Raw genomic sequence first — 21,004 nt, forward strand, 5'->3', positions numbered from 1 at the left:
AGGGCACCTGAGAGGGTCCACTCCTTCCGCCCCCTGTAGGGCAAATCTTGTGTAAAACCTGGAACAGCTGAGGATGCAGGTGCCATTTGGCATGGTCCACTATGGAGATTCGCCACCCCTGAGATGTGCTCCGCAGTGATTGAGAGCAGATGCCTCTCCGCCCAGAGGCCCAGTCTTTTGGCCTCCAGCATAAGAGCCCAGGACTCCCCCCCCCACTCCCCCTGTCGGTTTACATTGGATTTGGCAGCCACATTGTCTGTCAGGATTAGTACATGCTGGCCAGCCACCAAGTGCTGGAAACGGTAAAGGGCAAGGTGGACCACTCTGAGTTCCAACCAATTGATGTTGTGAGTCCTGTCAAACCTGGCTCCACTGTCCCTGGGCCATCTGAGGGTGCAGGTGGGAACCCCAGCCCAAAAGACTGGCGTCTGTGGTGACCGTCAGTCTCTCTGGCTCCTTGAAATAACAGCCCTTGGAAATCACTGGTGACCGCCACCAGTGGAGAGAGCGAAGGAAGTCCAAGGGAAGAGTGACCTTGACTAGGGAGGTGCTCCTGTGTTTTTTTTTTAAATGGCAAAAGAAACCATTGGAGGTCTCTGGTCTGCAGACGTGCCCATGGCACTATGGATATAGCTGACACCATCTTGCCTAGTAACTGGGAGAGCTTGTCTAATGACACCTGTGCTCCCTTTCTACCTGTCCTGCCATAGCTCTAAGGCTGACCTGTCTGTCCTATGAGAGGTACACCCTACAGGACACCGTGTCGATGAGAGCCCCTAAATGGAGGATCCTAGTCATAGGTTCAAACTGGCTTTTGCCAATGTTAATGGAGATTGCAATGGGACTGCAATGTCTGACAGTGAAAAGCCAGGTCTTCTTGAGCTGCAAAAATGGAATTTGATTGAATTAAAATGTCATCAAGGTAGCAGTGGATGTGCACCAGCTTGATGTGAAGGTGCACTGCCAATGCTGCCAGCACTTTTGTGAAAACACGTGGGGCTGAAGAAAGGCCGAATGGTAAGGCCATATACTGAAAGTGACAGCCCCCATAACAAAATCTGAGAAATTGTCTGTGACTCGGCAGAATGGGGATGTGAAGACAGGCCTCCATTAAATCTACAGACGTAAGGAAGTCCCCTGCCCAAATGCCCCCCAGAATCAACTGCAAGGAGTGCATTTTAAAGCGTATGTATAGCAGGTACCGGTTTAAGCCTTTAAATCAAGAATCTCTCTCCATCCCCCCAAGGCTTTAGGAATGGCAAACAATATGGAATAGAATCCTTGATGTAATTGATCCTCTGGCACCTATTGTATGGCATGAATTTCCAACAAATGCTGAACTGCAGCCCGCGTGAGGGACTGTCCAGTTGGGTTGCAGGACACTGGGCAACGAATAAAAACCTTGGGGTGTGGAGATAAATTCCAGGGATAACCCTGACCAGACCATGCAACTTACCCAGCTATCAGAAGTGATCTGGTCCCATTGGTCACCGAAAAAGGCCAAGCACCCACCAATGGGAGCATCTACCCCTGTTGAACTAGGTCCTGCGGTTGAAGTGGCTCCCTCTGCCACAAAAGGGCTGCTTGGGCTGCCTGCCTCTCTGGGGACGTTCTGCCTGTTGGCGCTGTCTATAAGTGTAATCCCCCTGGGATCTAAATCCTGAGCTTCCATAATCTGAGGAACGAAAGGCAGTACCCTAGTCCTGGACCCAAAAGGGCAGACACTTGACATAAGGGGCTGGGCGAGAGAAACCTTTTCTCGAGGCTGAAGGCAAGACAGCTTTAAGACTTGCACACTTCAATGCCAGAGTTCCTGAGCCAAAATGACTGGAGGAGGAATTCTGGGAGTTGAAGTCCACAAGTCTTAAAGCTGTCAAGTCTGAACACCCCTGGGTTTTTTTTTCCTAAAGGGTTAGGAGTGCAAGGGTCTTGTAACTTGACAGCTTTAAAACTTGCGTGTTTCAAATGGCAGAGCCAACACTGGAACAAAAACAGAACTGAACTACAACAGAAGTTGTACATCACCTGAATCCTTGTTGCCCCTCATCCCATAGACAAAGATGTCCTTCACAAAAGCCTTGAGTTCCAAGTCTCCACACACTGCTTCGTCACTTCCATAATATATATTAATAATATCTGTCACAAAACTTCAGAAAATATTTAAAAAATTAATGAAAAGGCATACTCACTTTAATTTTCAACATTAATTTCCCCAATTAATAACTTTCATCTACATGTGAAAACATGTATACATACATTTTGTGAAAAATATTTCTAGCACCATAGTATCAACTTTACAAAAAACACTAACTTCTCAGAAGAAAATGGAGTAAAATTATTTGCATGCATACAATTTTATGCATTTGTGTTCTCATTAATATAGGTGAAATAAAAGTATGAAATAAAAATATGCACAAAGGCTATCCTGCCATTTTTTATGTATCTGTCTCAGAGACAAAGTATCTATTTTAACAAACAAATCCATGCTGGCTTTTAGTGATTGGCTTGTTCATTTCTTTTTTAATTTATATATGTTTTTATTTTTTAAAACAAACAAACAAACAAAACAGGTAACATAAAAACATCTTCAATTCAGTGCAATGTGTCGATTGGTTACAAGGTTTTGGTGCATCCTTTCCGTTAGTCATCCCTTAAATTTTATATAAAGTCACATATTGTCAATCAAGTATATTTGTATACATTATTATTATAATAGTTCATTTGTTTGACTGTCACTATTATTTCTTCATTTTAAACAAGGTATTCTAAATATGGGTTCATTTATATTATAATAATTTGTTACATAATCTTCAACATATCCAATAGTAAGTATTTTTTTTAATATTATATTTTCAACCATTCTCTTATTTTGGTATTGGTAACATTCTCTAATAAATTTTCAATTCCATATTATTATTTTTTTAATCTAACCACTAATTAAATAGATCCCATGTCCTATAAAATTGTTTATCTTCTTGTTCTCTAATTCATATGTCAACTTACTCATTTTCGCACATTCCTTTGCTCATATGATCAATCTAATATATATGCATACAATTATTATGATTATTAAACATTCATTGAAAATAGATATTATTACATCCTTTTTATGTGAAGCATACTAAATTTAAAGTAAATTTATATTATGACATTTCATTACATCATCCTGGACTCATCCAATGGTGTTACATCTTTGTATTCTATTCTATATAGAATTGTTGTTTTTTTTAAAAAAGGCTTTTCCACATCATTTCCATGCTCCTCATTTACAGCTTATATAAAATTCCATATATCAATCTAGTATATATAAATGCATTATTATCATTATTAATCTTTTTTTTGACTATAACTATTATTACTTTGTCTTATACATAATACTCAAAGTTTAACTAAGTTTAACTTAATTTTATTGTGACATTTCATTTCATCATCCTATATCCTTTCAGTAGTAGTGCAGTCCAATATCTCTTGCCATTTGTAAAATCTGTATTCTAGGTGTTTTCTTGATAAGTCTTATGTGAACTTCTCTTGGCAACTTGTTCATTGCATATTTTGTAAGACTCGAAACCCTCCATCTGTTCCTTTCATCAGTTTACCTTTGGTTATCACTGGTGCTTCTGCCAAAAATACTCTCATTGTTTCTGCCAAATTATCTACCCTTTCTTCATCTATGTTTTGAAGCATGAGATAGAGATCCAGCTTGTCTACCTCTCCTTTCAGTATTCCATATGTATCATTTCCCTCCACTCTCAGTTTTCTGTCAGTATCAATAATTTTCTTGTCACTTTGTTCACATTTCTCTGCAATTTTTTTAGCTCTATCTTCAAGTTTCATCATTGTTTCATCAATATCCTCAACTCTTCCCTCCATTCTTTCTGTTCTTTGTTTTATAATCCCCAGATTCTTTTCAATTCTTTCTGTGCTTATTAGGACTTTTTGAATTTATAGCATAACTTTTTGCAAAGTTATTTCCTCTTCATATTGCGCCATTTTTCCAGGTTGTAAACACTGCCACTAGGACAACCAAGGCCTTTTACTAGGTTTCAAATAAATTCACTATAATCTTTCAAGGCTTTCTCTTTACTGTAGTCCAGCTACTGATAATATTCCAGAAGAACACCTATGTAAATGAACTGTACTCTTCCCACTATTCTTTCAATAAACAAATTCTGAAGCGTTGAAGCATGAGATATACGTCAAATATAAAAAAACAATATTTCCAAGCCTCCAGCCTCTAGATGGCAGTGTTACTTCTTTTCCCTCTGCTTTTAGCTCTCTCTTTAAGCTTTCTTTGCGTTAAGAAAAAAATGGTTAAAAAGGACAATTCTGCAGTGCGTTGAGAAAAGATAAGAAAGAAATCCTTAATCCACAAATACAAAAAATGAGAAAAAATAGAAGAAGGGAAAAAGAGACCAGTCCAATTTAAAAAGTAAGAGGCATTTGTAAAAATTTCATCCATAAAAAGGAAACAAAATTAAAGAAAAAAAGATAACACAATAGTCTTAATTCAGGCTAACTCTTACTCTCTTCTGTCTTCAATTTTAACTTTACTCTAAATCTTTTGGGGTATTCTCTAAAAGTAAACTTTATCTCACCAATTCCGACACACTCTCTCTCCTGCTGAGCTTCCATTCAGGGGTCTGTCCCAACCTTATGCAGCTTAAAAATGGCTGCTTCTCTTGTAGCCATCAAAAAGTTGGCCCAAGCCGCAATGTCCCAACAGGTTCCTGTCCAACTGCAGCCGCAGGGAGCAGCGCCACAAGGGGACGCCAGCCGCAAGCACCCATCCAACCGCCCGCGCAAATCCAGGCACCCGCACCCCTCGATTTCAGGCAACATTTGATGGGAGCCCTGGGAAGCTAGCCTACTTCCTAAATCGAGTCTGAGCGCATATTGATCAATTTGGGGATCAATACCCTTCCGACCCAGAGCTGACTTCAGCGATAACTAACAGGATGAATGAAGAGGAAGCGGCTGAATGGGTAGCGAAGCTCCACAACGAGGCAGCTACTGAATTAGAAGATGCAGCAGGTTTGTTCACCTGATGCAAATCTGATTTAGCAATGTGGTCCAACAAGTGGAAGCAGAAGAGCATTGCGACAGGCTGGCTGTCCCGTGAAGAAATTAGTTTGGGAGTTTAGAAGGGCAGCCGGAAAACTAAGGGACTGGCCAGAACGACTCATGCACACAAGATGCCCTAGACTCCAAACTGAGAATAAGGGGTGATGCATAAGGAGAGGTGCAGCATAAGGGGAGGTGCCAGAACAGATCCAGAATTGGTACACTACCACAGTCATCCTGGATTACGAGCTTAATCCCCATCGAAAGCCCACTGCTGAAAAGCCAGCTAGAAGACCTTTGGGCCACCGAACACAAATAAAGAAAGCAGAAACGCCTCCCCCAAGTCTATAGGAGTAATAAAATGTTGGTCAACATGGACACAGAGCTTCAGAATGCTTGGCCCCAGTGGGAGAGAAAAAAAGGCTCCTGAAAACCACCCAAAAAGAGTCATCTCACCTAACAAACGAAGGATCCAATCCCCAACCTGGGGAGATGGAGACTCCACCAGATAGGGAAACCCCTTCCAATTCAAAGGAGGAAAAAAGCAGCAAAGACGACCCAATGGTAAGTGCACCCATCCGCCACTTTGCCATCAAAGCCAAACTCATAGTGCCCAAGATGGGAGTAGAAGGGGAAGTTGAGTCAGTTGTGGACACGGGCTGCACCTGGTATTTAATCAGCATATCTATCATGAAGCGGCTGGGCATATGGACAGGTCCCCTAGCCAATCCCATTCTGTTTGGATGGGATGCTAATTGGAGGGGACCCGCCAAGCTAATGACCAACTTGGTGAAGTTGCAGATAGGGTGGCAGTATGAACTTCTCAGATTTATCATAGCACCAAAAATGAATGAATCAATCATCTTGGGGCTTGCATGGTTAGACAAATGGGCACCTACTATAAAGTTGGAGGACGGTGTTTGAAAATTGACTCTAGGCATTGGCCTGCTACCCCCCGTAAAGCCAGAAAGCAACCATTGAACCCCTTAAAGCAGACCATCCAGAGCCTGTAGCCCCTGCAGCGGATATTAAACTTCCAGGCATGCAGAAAATACCAAAAGAATACTGGGATCTGGAAGGGGTTTTCAGTGAGGAAGATTGCAATTATCTCCCCCCTCACCAACCCACCAATTGCGTGATAGAATTCATGCCTGGGGCAACCCTACTGAAGCCAAAAATGTATTCCATGACTCCTAAAGAGATGGTGGAATTAAGGAAATACATCAATACCAATTTGAAGCGGGGCATTATCCAACCAGCCAATTCAGAAGCAGCAGCCCTTATGCTTTTCAAAGAGAAGAAAGATTGGGGTGTGTGTGTTGAGGCTCTGCGTTGACTTCTGAGGAATCAACAGTGTTTCCATAAAAAACACCTCCCCTCTCCCCCTCATGAAAGACATGTTGAACCACTTGGTTGAAGGCAAAGTATTCACCAGACTAGACTTGAGAGAGGCATATTACTGTGTACGTATCAGAGAGGGAGATGGATGGAAGACCGCCTTTAACTGCCCCCCCTGGCAGTTTCCAATTCAAAATCATGCCATTTGGGTTACAAGGGGCCCCTGCAGTCTTCATGCAATTCATTAACGAGGTGCTGCATGAGCATCTGTACAAAAGGGTGCACGTTTACTTTGATGACATTCACATCTTTTCTGAGACCCTAGAAGAGCACGTAAAGCTGGTGTGGCAGGTCCTGAAAAAACTTCTAGCTGCCAAGCTCTACTCTGAACTATCATAGTGTGAATTCCACAAAACATTACTGGTTTAACTTGGCTATCGTATCTCCAGCGAGGAGATAGAGATGGACCTAAGGAAAGTGAAAGCAGTGCTAGACTGGCAACCCCCACATATCCGCAAACAACTACAAAGTTTCCTGGGATGGGCTAACTTCTATCAGCAATTCATCCTGACTTTTGCAGAAGTCGCCCTGCCCTTGGCTGAACTGTTAAAAACAGGGCCATCCCCAACAAAGTCAAAGCCAAATCAACCTATTGGGTGCACAATAGACTGTCAAAAAGCATTTGAAAAATTAAAATGGCTCTTTGCCCAAGAACCCATTATATAACACTCTGACCCAGAGCAGTAATTCATAATCCAAGCAGATGCAAGTGATGTGGCTGTAGCGGCAGTGCTGTTACAAAAGAACAAAGAGAGACAACTCTTGCCATGTGTGTATGTCTCCAAAAACCTCACCGCCATGGAAAGAAGATGGGCCACTTGTGAGAAATAAGCCTATGTGGTCTGGTGGGCTTTACTTACCTGGAGACATTTCCTAGAGGGGAAATTCAAGGTCTGGACTAACCATAAAAACCCCGAAGCCCTAAAAAGCCCCCGGAAATTGTCTCCAAAGCACAATACTTCAGAAAATTTAAATTAGAAGTGAAGCACATCCCTGCTGGGAAAAACTTGCTGGCGGATGCCTTATCGAGGAAACCACAGTATGACAGTAAGAGGGAAGAAGTGATTCACCCCATCATTCCCCCGAACCAAAAGATGGCTCAAGTCATCAGCAGAGGCCAGGCCAGATGGCAGGTTATTCTCAGCCAGGACAAGCTGACCGCAGCAATGAAATTGGTGCTGACAACTGACCCCTGGCTCGATGGCAACAAAGACATCCTGACCATGAGAGATGGCTTAGCCTGGAAAGGATCCAAACTGTACGTTACAGCTGCTAACTTACAGCTGGAAGTACTACAGCGAAGCCACAATGCAAAATTGGAAAGTCACTTTGGATTCCTAAAAACGCTCCACTGTCAATTTTGGTGACCTAAGATGAAAGCAGAAGTAGAAGACTACGTGAAGAGCTGTGCCACTTGCACAACCATGAAAACCCGGCCAGGCAAACCCCCTGGATTACTTCAGTAGGTGGCCAGACCTAACCAACCATGGGAAGAGATCACAATGGATTTCATCGTAAAGCTCCCAGACAGTGGCAGAAATAAAGTTATTTGGACAGTCATCGACATATACATATACATATACATATACATATACATATACATATACATATACATATACATATACATATACATATACATATACATATACATATACATATACATATACATATACATATACATATACATATACATATACATATACATATACATATACATATACATATACATATACATATACATATACATATACATACATACATACATACACACTTTATTTACGGTCACAGACCAAAACACGAGTACTACAAAAGAGACTTAAGAGAATTGATCAAGGCATCAGTCATCAAAAGCTTAACTAAGGGAAGTTACAGCGTTCTTCTCTAATGGTTACAGCTCTTAAGAAAAATTTGGAAACCTGAGAGGTGATGTATGAGGAGCCATCTCATCTCAAATGCCATATTGCATTTGTTTGCAATATACAAACAAATTACAGCCATTAGGTCTAGAAGGGATGATTTCAAGAAGAGACAGTAACTTAGATCTGTCTGCGTTATACATGGGACAAAATAGAAGGACGTGCTCCAGAGTTTCAACCTCGGCTCTGTCACAAGGGCATAGCCGCTTGTTAATCGGGAGCCTCTTAATACAATCATCCAAAAGTGCTGAGAGCAACACATTAAAGCGAGCTAGGGAAAAAGCTCTTCTATATTTGGGAATGGTTAAAGTATAAAAATAGGAAGCCATCCTCAATCCATAATTATTAAGTTGGTTGAGAGTCAGGGGGGAGCAAGGTTTGTTGGCTCTGGCTCGTAGATATTGTAAATCAATGTCCACAAGCCATTGGATTACCCTAAATTGGGTGTCCTTAAGGCCAAAGTTTCCCAAGGCATTCTCCGTAAAACCTAGCAGATGTAGTTTCTTCAGCAGCTCTTTCTCCCAGCAATAAATATGGGAGTCCGCAAACCACCAGGGAGCGGTAGCTGCCAGGAACTGCCAAAAAAAGCACCCAAAACCACCATTTAAAGGTGTTAATCCAGGCCATACATTCCACCGATCGAATGCCCAGTTCCAAGTACATCGAGGCAAAACCAACACAAGGGGGAAGACCCAGAAGTTTTCTAAGAAAAGCAGTCTGGGTTCTTTCAATGCAATCCTTGAAGCCCCATATCCGTATGGGAATATCGTGAAGGGTTTGAGCCAACGTTTTGGCTTTGTAAATACATAGGGCAGAAGGAATGAACTGGCCACCCTGGTTATAAAAGAATCTTAAAATCTGCTGGTGACTACAGGAGGCCGAGTTCAGCACCTGGGTTCAGTGTCTAGTCCAGGCACCAGTGTTCTGAAATTGAATACCTAAATACTTAAAATGGAAAGCCTGCTTAACAGCATTGCCACTGATATCCCAGTTGTACAATTTCCGGGCTCTAGTAAACACTAATACTTTCGATTTATCATAATTAATAGCCAAATGGTTTTCAACACAGTAAGACCCAAATGCAGAAAGTAATCTTTTCAGTCCTCGCCTTGACAATGAAAGGAGAACTGCATCATCAGCGTAAAGAAGAAGCGGGATCTTTGTAGTTGTCAGCTTCAGGGCGTGGGACTCAATATGTCCAATGTAACCGGCCAGGTCAGATAAAAATATATTAAACAGAAGAGGAGCCAGAACACATTCCTGCCTTACTCCATTCTTAAACTAGATAGGATTAGAGAGTTCGCCCTGCAGATCACACCTGACCTGGCTGAAGGTCTGATTGTACAAGGACCTAATTAAGAACAACAAACGTCTGTCAATAGAACTTTTAAATAGTTTTGACCACAATAGACCCTTAGGGACTGAGTCGAATGCTGACTTTAGGTCGATGAAAGCAGTGAAGAGTTTGCCACCTGGTATAGTAGTATATTTATCGACCAGATGCACAAGGACAAAGCAATGATCCAGTGTGGCACAATCCACTTTAAACCCAATTTGTTCAGCACCAATAATATCAGATTCCTCAACCCAAGTGAGGAATCTGCGATGGAGATATTTAGCATACAATTTCCCAATAATGGAGAGCAGGCTTATGGGGCAATAGTCAGCTGGGTTGTTTCTATTGCCTTGTTTAAAAACTGGCACAATAATTGCTAAGTTCCAGGAGGTAGGTACCCTGCCAGAGGAATTAATATACGTAAAGAGTCTTGCCAAAAGAGGAATCCACCATTCAGGATTGGATTTTAGTAGATCAGGGGGAATGGCATCAGGGCCAGGAGCTTTGCCTGACTTGAGTTCGGAGATAATCTCGGTACTCTCAGCATGGGTCACAGGTTTCCAGTCAGGGGTTACAGGAGACAGCTGTGGGTCAGGCACGGTCGAACTTGCTGACGCCTGGTAAAGTGCCAAGAAATGGTTTTCCCAGTCTCTGTTAGAGATACAGCAGAGAGGGAGTTTCCAATGGCCTGGCAAAGAGCTGGCAGCAATTTGCCAAAATAATCAGGTGTCCTTCTGCTGGATGGAGAGGATCCCACTTCTCTCTCTCTTTAGCTTTCTTTTTCTTGGCAATTAATCTTTTGTACTCCTGCTTCAAGCGGTAGTAGTCTTCTGGTGGGCGTTTGTCCCCTCGGTTGCAGTAGAGCAGGTAAACCCGTTTAATCTGGTTCCTAAGCATCAGGCAATCTTTGTCAAACCAAGAATTACTTCGTGATTGATATAGGCCACTTGGCCCATAGATGGCTCCAAGCTCCCTTTGGACACTGTTAATTAGTTATTCAAAAGCCAAGACTATCTCCGAGCCACTACTTGCTAGTACCTGATTATACAAGTTGAGACACTCCGGAGATGATAAAAAGGAGTGAAACTTTCTTTCAGTATTGGGAGACCATTTGGATCCTCCTTGTGTACGAGGTCACATAGGGATCTAATATCTGAGGGAGATGTATGTTTGAAAAAAGCTCAATAATTGTAACCAGGGGGTAATGGTCGCGCTCCGTAAGGCAATTCACATAAAAAGCAGGGACTGCCTCTCTTAAAGGTTGAGATACCAGCACAAAATCAGTAACACTAATCCCACATAAGGAACTAAAAGTAAATTCGCCAGCCAGGCCACCTAGGGTACTCCCATTAAGAATTATCTTGCTGTGTTGGGCTGCTAGAAGGGCTAACTGAATGCCAGTAAAGTTTGTTAATTCGTCCTTAGAATGTCTGGCTGAAGTCAGATGACCTATGGCCTGGAGGGTTTCTTGGGGGTAGAGTGCCTCTATTGCTGGGGGGACTTGAGCTCCCAGACGGGCATTAAAGTCGCCCCCTATAAGGATGTACATAAGGAGGAGGGGGGTTGGGGGGAGGGGGGAGGGAGGGAGGGGTATACATTAGGCTAGACAAGAATTTGGTGGTAAACTAGAACTATTTTGACACACAAAAAAATTGTATTCCGATGTCTTACTGATTGAGGAATGATGAAATGTTTGTTTTAAAAGAAAATAAAACTTTTGAATTGAAGGATGTACAACGCTGGGAATTTAGTTTCCATACAAGTAATATAGTTCTCCAGCGTGCCCCATTGATATAGGCTTGCCTCCTCGTCGGGGGAAGATAAACATTGAACACTAACAGTTTGCTGCATCCTTTCTTAATTAAAAGCGCCATAGCTAAAGAGCCACAGGGGGTTAGTTCCACTGTCTCCACTTTCAAAGAAGTAGAGACCAAACAAGCTAGACCACCCTTAGGTCTCCCTGCCATAGATGTCTAGTAGCGGCCAACAAAATGGCCGTAAAGCCTGAAATGAATATCTTATCACAAGCCCAGGTCTCCTGGAGTAGAATCGCATCACATGAATGGATATAGTTAACAAATTCTGTAGTACCACATCTTTGCCCCCAGCCTGCAATGTTCCACGAAAGGCACTTGAGTATGCAGGGGTGGGGTAACTGGGTTTACTAGTCATTCTGTGTGATTAATTTTTTCCAGAGCCCCCTTCAGATCCAAAAAAATACATCCAGGGTCATCATCTTGAAAGACAAAAGCAGGGGAAAAGAGAGGGGAGGGGAGCCTTGCTCATGGGGCTATAAGACTCTAAACACACTCCAGTTCGTACTTGTGGCATTGACTGGTTGCTTAGCTGGAAGGTATTCGGCAGTATCATCAAGCGGAGTTTGAGTTAGCTCTGAGTCTACAGATTTACAAATTAAACATTTTGGAGAAAATGCTAATGGTGCTTCCGCTGGTAAATCAGTGTAAACTCCCTGAGGTCCAAAGGAATCCTTGTCAGAGAGTGATAGACTCCAAAGCTTGAACTTAACTATATCCAGACGCTTTATGATTTGGGCTCTGATTGTGGAAGTGCAGTAAAGGAGCCAAAGAGCCGTGTCTCCTCCTGGTTCCAAAAGCCGTCCTGACACAGATCAGTCCCATAGATAGGTGGAATCCCAGAGACATTGACCTGGGACCCATTTACCAAGAGACCTTGGGTGCCCTGAGCTGATGTCACTTCTTTGGGGGCCACCTCTTCCCAGCTGATTAAATCAAGGGAAGCTTCCTGGTAAGTTGTTACATGCTGTGAAAGGCTGATTTGGCCAGTTGTAGGAGGAGCAGTTAGCTTACCATCTGAGAGAATGCCCACTGAGGGTTTTGCAGAAGTAGGTATATAGCTAATACATGGTGCAATATCCAGAATAGCATTCGAAGTTGACTCATTAATATATTCCACTGAGGATCTTTTGGGGGCAATAAATCTCCTGCCACTCACAAGTTGTCGATTACTCAAAAGTGGCTTAATCGATATATCTTTGAACACTCTTCTTGGCAAAATGCCAAAGGATCTTAACCAAGATCCTCTTCTGAACAGTAGTTTTGGAATGTTAGAATTATCGAAACTAAGTAGCACTATGGTGCAGTATTCAGGGGAGGGTAAAGGTTCGACCTTCTTCAAATCATCAGCTTTTAGCCCCAATAACTTTAATAGATGACCCCTCGCCAGCTGTATTGAACTCCAGTAAGGTAAATTGCCATTAATGGGATTAATGATGAGGGCCACCTGTTTTGGCTGTAAGACCAGGCAGCTATTTGCATCATAGGATGTGGAATTCAGTCTGTTGGTAGAATTTTGTTGACCAAGATTTCGTTGGCCAGTGCTTTTATTAAAGCTTTTCCTGGGATTTGGCAGGGAACACCCTGTCGCCGCCACCAACTGCCGAGCGATCATCCCAGAGCACCCACTGTAGTCCAGGAGACTAAGTAGTTTAAAGTACTTACTATTCTATCAAGCTGGAGCTCAATGCTCACTGTAGTTTCTGCAACCAGAAAAAAGTGCTGACTCAAAAGTTCTACAAGAGTAGGCTCATGCAAGGGGTGGTTAGGGGCCGCAATTTCAGATAAGTCTTCATTCTCAGCTCAGGAGGCGACACCCTCAGAAGCTCCCCAACCAGAAGACCAAGCCAAAACAAAATCCTCAATCTTAGATTGCTTCAAGGAAGGTTGAAAAGCCAAGTCACCAGGAGATCTGTTCCTTTTCCTTGTCTGCTGCCCAGCTTCTTCTCCAATCCTTTTCAGGGCATCCATTGGGGCGGGGCAGTATTGCCGATATTATGCTGTGTTTGTTTGTGTGGGCAGTTCTGGAAAAGAGACGCAGCAGCTCATACGCCTTCTTCTCAAAGAGAAGCTGGCATTATTCTTTTATCCGCCTTTATATAAATTCTGCCACTTGACCTACACCTCCCCCTCCCCCATCTTTGTAATATCTCTCTCATCGACTTATTTTCCAAGCAAGCTCATTTCATCACTTGCACAGGCTTACCGTCTGTAAAGAAAACTAGCGAAGATGTTTGTCAAACACATTTCCTGCCTACATGGATTACACAGGAGAATCATCTCTGACCACAGAGTTCAATTCACCGCCAAGTTCTGGAGGGAGTTCCTGAGGTCAATTGGGTCCATGCAGGGACTTAGCTTGGCTTTCCATCCGAGCACGAACAGAGCAGCGGAACGCGCAAACGCAATGCTGGAACAATACATCCGTTTTTATGTGGATTACCAGCAAGATAACTGGTCGGACTTGCTACCTTTTGCCAAAGTCACATATAACAACGCTGTCCACAGCAGCACTGGATTAACTCCTTTTCAAGTCACAGCAGGATAGAATTTGTTCCCATGCCTGAACTGCTTAGGGAGCCCCCCTCCTCCATGTCTCTGACTGAATGGATGGAAGCTCTTAAAAAGGGGTGAGAGAATATGACTGAAGCTCTGGCAGAGGCAGCAGAAGAGTACAAGATAAAGACCAACCCTCCTTCCATGTGGGGGATAAAGTTTTCTTGTCTACCAAATACATAAGGTTAAGAATGCCTAGCAAGAAATTAGGGCCAAAATTGTAGGTCCCTTCCCAATAGTAAAAATAATTAACCCAGTTATGGTTCGGCTCAGTCTGCCCAGAATTCTAGGAAAATTCACCCATTCTTTCATTGTAGTTTGCTGAAACCTATGTTTGGGTCCAACCTAAGGCCATTGACCCAGCCTCCCCCTCCTCAAGTAGTGATACAGGAGAAACTCATTATGAAGTGAAGAAAATTTTAGATTCTCGATTGTATAGAGGTTGTTTGCAATATTTAGTGCATTGGAAAGAGTATCCTTTGTCTGAAGCTACATGGGTGAAAGGTTGGAATGTAAAAGTGGATATCTTAGTGAAACAATTCTATGATAAATTTTCCGATAAGCCAAAGGGCCCCCCTGGCAGGAGTAGAGGTTGTTAGTTATATCTTATATTAACTCCCACATTATTCTCTTTTCAGGATACACTTTTCTTCTTGAGGCAGCCTGTCAGGCCTGCAGCTACTTTTTCTTTTGGATATTTGGCCTGCCACACTTTCTATTATTCTATTATGCATTTTCTATTGTGGGAAAATGGGAGGGGGGGATTGTAAGGAGTTACATACTATGTAGCCATAACAAAATTCTTTCTAGAAAGCCAAGATCATCCTTTGTCTTTGCACCTCTGTACCTGACCAGAACTGGATGGGTGGAACTGCCAAGCATGGCAGTGGGAGATTGGACCATGTGAAGGAATTGTGGGTGTGGGGGCAAGATCTTGAACTTTCAACTAGGTGGGAAAACTGGAAGCTTTCTGATGTTTTCCCAGATGTGCCAATATGGCTCCCTTAATAAATTGGAACTTTGAGAAATACTTTGCCTTGGACTCTGATTTACTTTTTGATGCTATTTGGAACCCTGACAACCGAGTCAGCAGGCCAAGCTGGCTGCATCCACCCTACCCATCTATGCCCACGTGGCTGTACAATGTCAGCCATGCCAAGTGAGCAGCATTGAGCTATTCACACCCACCCTCCATACCTACCTAGTCATGCCAACCCAGCTGGGATCACCCAGCCATGCCTACCCAGCCATAGTGCATTAGCAAGTCTTAAAATCAATAAACAGAAGATGCATTGTCTTTCCCATTTTAGAATACATCTGGTGGGAGGGGTGAGGAAGGAGAGACTGAAAAAGTTGTTACATTCTCATCTCTTCCTGTTTAGGGTTTGGTATCTTTCATTCATGGCATATACTGTATGTGTTTAAAGGGGTGTAGTATTGCTTGTTACATCTGCATGCAAAGTTGACTGAAAAGCATATTTAAAGCATTATAATAAGAAATCTGACTGAGGGTTTTTTCACCTTTTGAAGTCTTATTTTGAATCAGGTTGATTCCTCTGGGCTTCTACCTGAGTTTGCTCCCTATATTTTGTGCATAAGTTAGGCTTTTTGTGATTATGTATTTTTAAAGTTAGCAATTCACAAAGAGAATTGAAAGCAATAGTGAATATTAATTTCTTGGAAAGGAATGCATGATGGTTAATGAAACACCAGAATAGCTTTTTTAAAACATGATTCACTGATAAAATTAGCAAAACTCATTTTCTATCTTCAATACACCTTCACAGATTGTACTGACATATTGTTAACTAGATACAAAATAAAGGAACATAGGGAATATAGGCTGTTTTCTGTCAAGCATCCCCTTTCCCCCTTGGTACCTGATATTTCATTTGGCTTATGAAAACTAGATGTGGTATATTTCTTATTCAATTTATATAGCCACCCATCGCACATACATCTCTAAACAGCTTACAAATAAAATGGCAAAATATAAAATCTAAAAACTAAAACACACAGCAGTCAGGCATCCTTCAAATATCAATTCAGCGAAAAAATAAGCTTTGTCACATATCCAGGACTCTAGGCTGGGTCCTAAAATTAAATTTGTAAGGTCTTATGAAAGGCCAGTAAGAACCTGGTCAATCTGAGATAGACAATGGTCCAAAGAACTCCCCTTCTGGGTCCCACCAGTCAACCCTTCTTAGCTGACATTATCCATAGCATTACCCTCCTGCCTGTAAATGAAAGGTAAAGATAATTGGGGAACATGGTCCAATAACTAACCTAGTCACAAGCCATGAAGATATTTAAAGATAACAACCACCACCATGAATTACATTTGGAAATACAGTGAAAGCCAATGCAGCTGGCAGGGCAGTGATGTTACATGCCCTGAATAATTGGTGCCATTAACTGCGTTGCTACATTGTGCAACAGTTAAAGCTTCTTTAATTCTTCAAGCACAGCCTCATATACAGCCCATTGCAACAGTCTGGAGATGATGAGGTCATGAGCAGGACATCCCGGTCCAGGAATAAGACCAACTGACACACACTTCAAAGTGTACAAAAGTCACAGCTCTTAGCCACAGCTAACATTTGTCCCTTCTTTAGAGACAGATAGATTGTATATCGTGTCTGTCTGGAGTGATGACATCCCATCCAGAAATCTGAGCATTTGACTATTTGCGATCTATACTTAGATGGCTGTTTGGTTACCATAGCTTGCAGAAATATAGCATCCATCCCTGCAATAATTTGAAATTATCTAAAGTAGAAGACAAGCAGAATACACAGGTATTGGCTAAACAAAGAATGGCCTATATAAACTCACCTTTTCCAACTATGCTTCATTATTTATATTACAGCTATCTAAAAACTTAATGAAATGAAAATCTTAGCCAGTTATTATTTCAACTTTTTACCTTTTGATTGCATCCCATACTTTTACTCCATCATCCCGATAGTAGTAGTATGGAATATCCTCGTGGCTTTCCATATGTCTTGACTTGATTTCTTCAGGAAAGCAGAGAGAGCTGTAGGTAAGATGTTCCATTGCTCGCTGGACCATTTGCACATGCCCACCTCCTCCAGTGGCATTTGCCTTTAGCAACCAAAACAAATAATATAGGTCATTAAGAAAAATATAGTTGAGAAAGACCTCACATTCCTAAGATTAGGAGGTCACACAGAAGGATGCAAAGATCTTTATGTGTGCTGCTCTAGCTTCCACACAGGCTTGTTTTCATATTAAAGGCTTAGCCATTCAACTTCCCCACATTTTCCAAAGAAACCTTACACACCCTTTATACTACAGAATAAAACCAAGGAAAGAAGTATTTGTATTTAATGGGTGGGTTTTTCCCTCTTCTGTAGGAAATAAGGGCAATTATAGCTGCTATCCAGTTCTAATAATATATGTAAATAGGGAAGCCGAAATTGGTGTCCACCAGTTAGGATGTTATGTTGAAGTTCAGGGGGGATTAATAGCCTCCCTGAGGCTTTTTCAAATTTCATAAAGTGACATTTAAAGGAGTCAGAAAATGGGGATTGAGTGAGGGAGTGTCATTTAATATAATTTAGTGGTCTATGAAGGAGCAGATGCAATGGTTTTGCCTGAGCATCATAAAGCTAGAAGCATTGTTGATCTATATCATTACGAAGTGACAAAGACAGTTGCTGTAGAATGAAACAGCATGTATGAAGAAGCTTCAACTGTTGTCAAATTCCTTAAAGAAACTCACAGTGATGAAAGCAAGATTCCCATAGATTAGGAGAGGTAGATTTGTTAAAATGAAAAAGGGTTACAAAATCTTGAAAACTGAATGTACCTTCATTTATTAATCAGTATGTTAAGGTTTATTTCCCATGACCTTTGATCTTCTTTTTAAGTCTTGGTTTAATGGAGAATATTTCCATGGGAAAACAAATTGTTTATTATGAGACAATTGACGATTTTGAAAACAAAACAACAAATAAATTTAAGACTATGAGAATATAGAAATAGGAAGAAGAAAGGTGAAATTTACAATATGACAAATGTATGTCACTTGAGACATTTCAAAGGTTTTTTGAAGAATTGGGAGATAAACCAATAATTAAACTGACAGTAAATTAATGTACTAAATGTATTTTGGAAGATTTTAAAGAAAAAGTGAAAGATGTGGCAGACATTAATATGGAAGAATTTATGGATAGATAGATAGAATGAAGAGGACACACAAACTCTAGCTGATGTGGAAAGCCAAGGAGTTATGGGCACAAATGGTATTCACTTGTATTTCCAATGGAAGATCAGCATCCAATGCGGGAACAGAAACTTTTAGCAGTAAACTACTGCTTTAAGGAATGGTGCTTTTAAGACAACTTCAGATTCCAAGACCACAGTCTACATTACCTACACGAAAGGCTTCTGGCAAGGGATACCACAATTTTTTTCAGGCGCAAACCGGTAGTTATGCCAGCTGGAACCCACCCCTTATAGGTCATCTAGTCCAATCCCCTGCTCAAGAAGGAGACCCTACACCATTTCTGACAAATGCCAATCCAATCTCTTCTTGAAAGTCTCATGTGATGGAGCTCCCACAACTTCTGAAGGCAAGCTGTTCCATTGGTTAATGGTTCTCACTGTCAGAAAGTTCCTCCTTATTTCTAGGTTGAATCTCTCCTTAGTCAGTTTCCATCCACTATTCCTTGTCTGGGCTTCAAATGCTTTGGAAAATAGCTTGACCCCCTCCTCTCTGTGGCAACACCTCAAGTATTGGAACACTGCTATCATGTCTCCTCTACTCCTTCTCTTCACTAGACTAGCCATGCCTAGCTTCTGTAACCATTCTTCATATGTTTTAGTCACCAGTCCCCTGATCATCCTGGTTGCTCTCCTCTGCACTTTTTCTAGCATCTCAACATCTTTTTTATAGTGTGATGACCAAACCTTGATGTAGTACTCTTGGTGTGGTCTTACTTGAGCTTTATAGAGTAGCATTAGCACCTCACTTGACCTTGATTGTATCCCTCTGTTAATGCAACTTAGTATTGCATTGGCTTTTTGGCTGCCGTTGCACACTGCCGGCTCATATTTAGCTGGTTGTCCATTAAGACTTCAAGATCCCTCTCACAGTCACTGCTATTAAGCCTGGTTTCACCCAGTTTATATGTGTACTTTTGGTTTTTCTTACCTAAGTGTAGGACTTTACTTTTCTCTACATTTAATTTCATTTTGTTAGATAGGGTCCAGTGTTCAAATTTGTCAAGATCCTTCTGGATCTTGAGCTTATCTTCTAGGGTGTTAGCTATTCCTGCCAGCTTTGTATCAACTAGAACTCATGGATCTTCTGGTTTATAGCATGGTGCTTTAACCTCTAAACAAACTGCCTAATCTTACCTTGTCAAAAAGTCCATATTCACAGATAAGTTGCTCTCGAGCTTTGGTGTTTATAGCTATTGTAAATCGTACATGAGGTATCAGGAGCTAAAAATGAGAAGAGAAAAAAATAGATTACTGGAGGAAAAACTTTTCATAACTTTCTAAATATTACCATAAAAGTTAGAAATGGATATGTAGTGAGCGAGGCTGAGCTCTTTTCTCAAACTTTTCTCCCAGAAAGCATCTAGAAGAAGCTTAGTACTTAGTAGTTCCCACTCCCAACCATCTATCTTCCAAAGAGGCATTTCATTTAGTGTCCTTCCCATTGATGTGTTTGAGACAAAGAGCTCACAACTCCTACTGCTTTTCTGCTGAGTAAAAAAGGTAAAAATAAAAAAAATTAAAATACTGACTGTACCAGCTACCAACCATCTACTTCAGAACCTGTTGGGAATGATACAAGAAAAATTTGTATCATATTTTCTAATTAAAAGTTTCAAAGAAACTACTGTATTTGTTTTTTTTCTGTCTCTTCAATTCTGGGAATCTGGGATTTTTGAAAATAAATTTAAGTGGCACTTCCTCCTTTATTTTTCCTCATTGGAACAATGATCCCAAAATCATCTAGTAAGCTTCCATGGCTGACACCCGCTATATACTAATGCTCAGAGTTTTGGTAACAAGCAGGGAGAACCTGAAGTCCTAATACATGAGGACAGGTACAATAGTATTGCTATTTTGAAATTTTATGGGATGTAAACCAGAACCAGAACATACTGCTAGAAGTTATAAATTGTTTAAAAAAAACAGAACTAACTCAAAAAGAGAAAGAGCAATAGTTTTGTATGCACAGAATTACTACACCTCTACAGAAATACACAATACTAGGGATGAAAACCTTTTTGAAAATATTTGTGAGGATATTAAAGTAAAAATAAATGGCACTGCTATAAATGTGCACTACATGCCACCCATCCGCGCAGAAGAAACATACAAACACTTTGTTAATCAGATAGCTGCGGTGTGCAGGAAATACAGCAGTAGGGAGGACTTTAATTACCCTGCATTCAACTTGGAAACCAACACTGCAATGCAATGGAGATTGAACAGGTTTCTGACATATCTAGCCAATAACCTTGTCACCCAAAAATGGAGGTGGGAAGCAGGCGGTCAACTATATTAGATTTAATCCTAACTAATTAAATGAGATTGTCAGTGTATAAGAGTTCATGAATTGGAATAGACATGGAAACAGGTCAGCCAATGGGGACTGTTTGGTGACGCAGACAGCTCGGTGCCTGGTTAGATTGACTGATTTATATTTAAGGGTTGCTTTGTCCTTACAATATAACCTCTGCATTATATAGCTTCTGTGTTTCTGAGTTCTGGTTCTGGCTTCTGCTGAATGGATATTGTATACATGCATCATGCTTTATATTATTGAATATAAAGAAGTTTCTTATATAAATGAATCCTGCTGAATTATTTACTTGTATGTTGGTTGGATTGCTGCAAACTCTAACAGGTTATGAGCTCAGAGCACACCAAGCACACAG

The 21,004-nt window shown here is 41.3% G+C and overlaps 1 protein-coding gene across 1 annotated transcript in view; it reads right to left on the minus strand.

Annotated features, from left to right (window-relative positions):
- The window catches only part of ALOX5 (arachidonate 5-lipoxygenase), a 133,938-nt gene that overhangs the window by 37,935 nt on the left and 74,999 nt on the right, over positions 1-21,004 (minus strand). Inside the window, exons 9-11 of the mRNA XM_087726546.1 lie at positions 19,467-19,553; positions 17,008-17,186; positions 2,026-2,147 (exon numbers count right to left, since the gene is read on the minus strand). Coding sequence (XP_087582672.1) covers positions 2,026-2,147; positions 17,008-17,186; positions 19,467-19,553 — 388 coding nt within the window. The remainder of the gene's footprint in view (positions 1-2,025; positions 2,148-17,007; positions 17,187-19,466; positions 19,554-21,004) is intronic.

This window comes from Thamnophis sirtalis, unplaced genomic scaffold (genome assembly GCF_051295495.1).
Source record: "Thamnophis sirtalis isolate CommonGarterSnake01/CBP01778 unplaced genomic scaffold, rThaSir2_p1.2 scaffold_12, whole genome shotgun sequence".
Classification (NCBI taxonomy): Eukaryota; Metazoa; Chordata; class Lepidosauria; order Squamata; family Natricidae; genus Thamnophis; species Thamnophis sirtalis.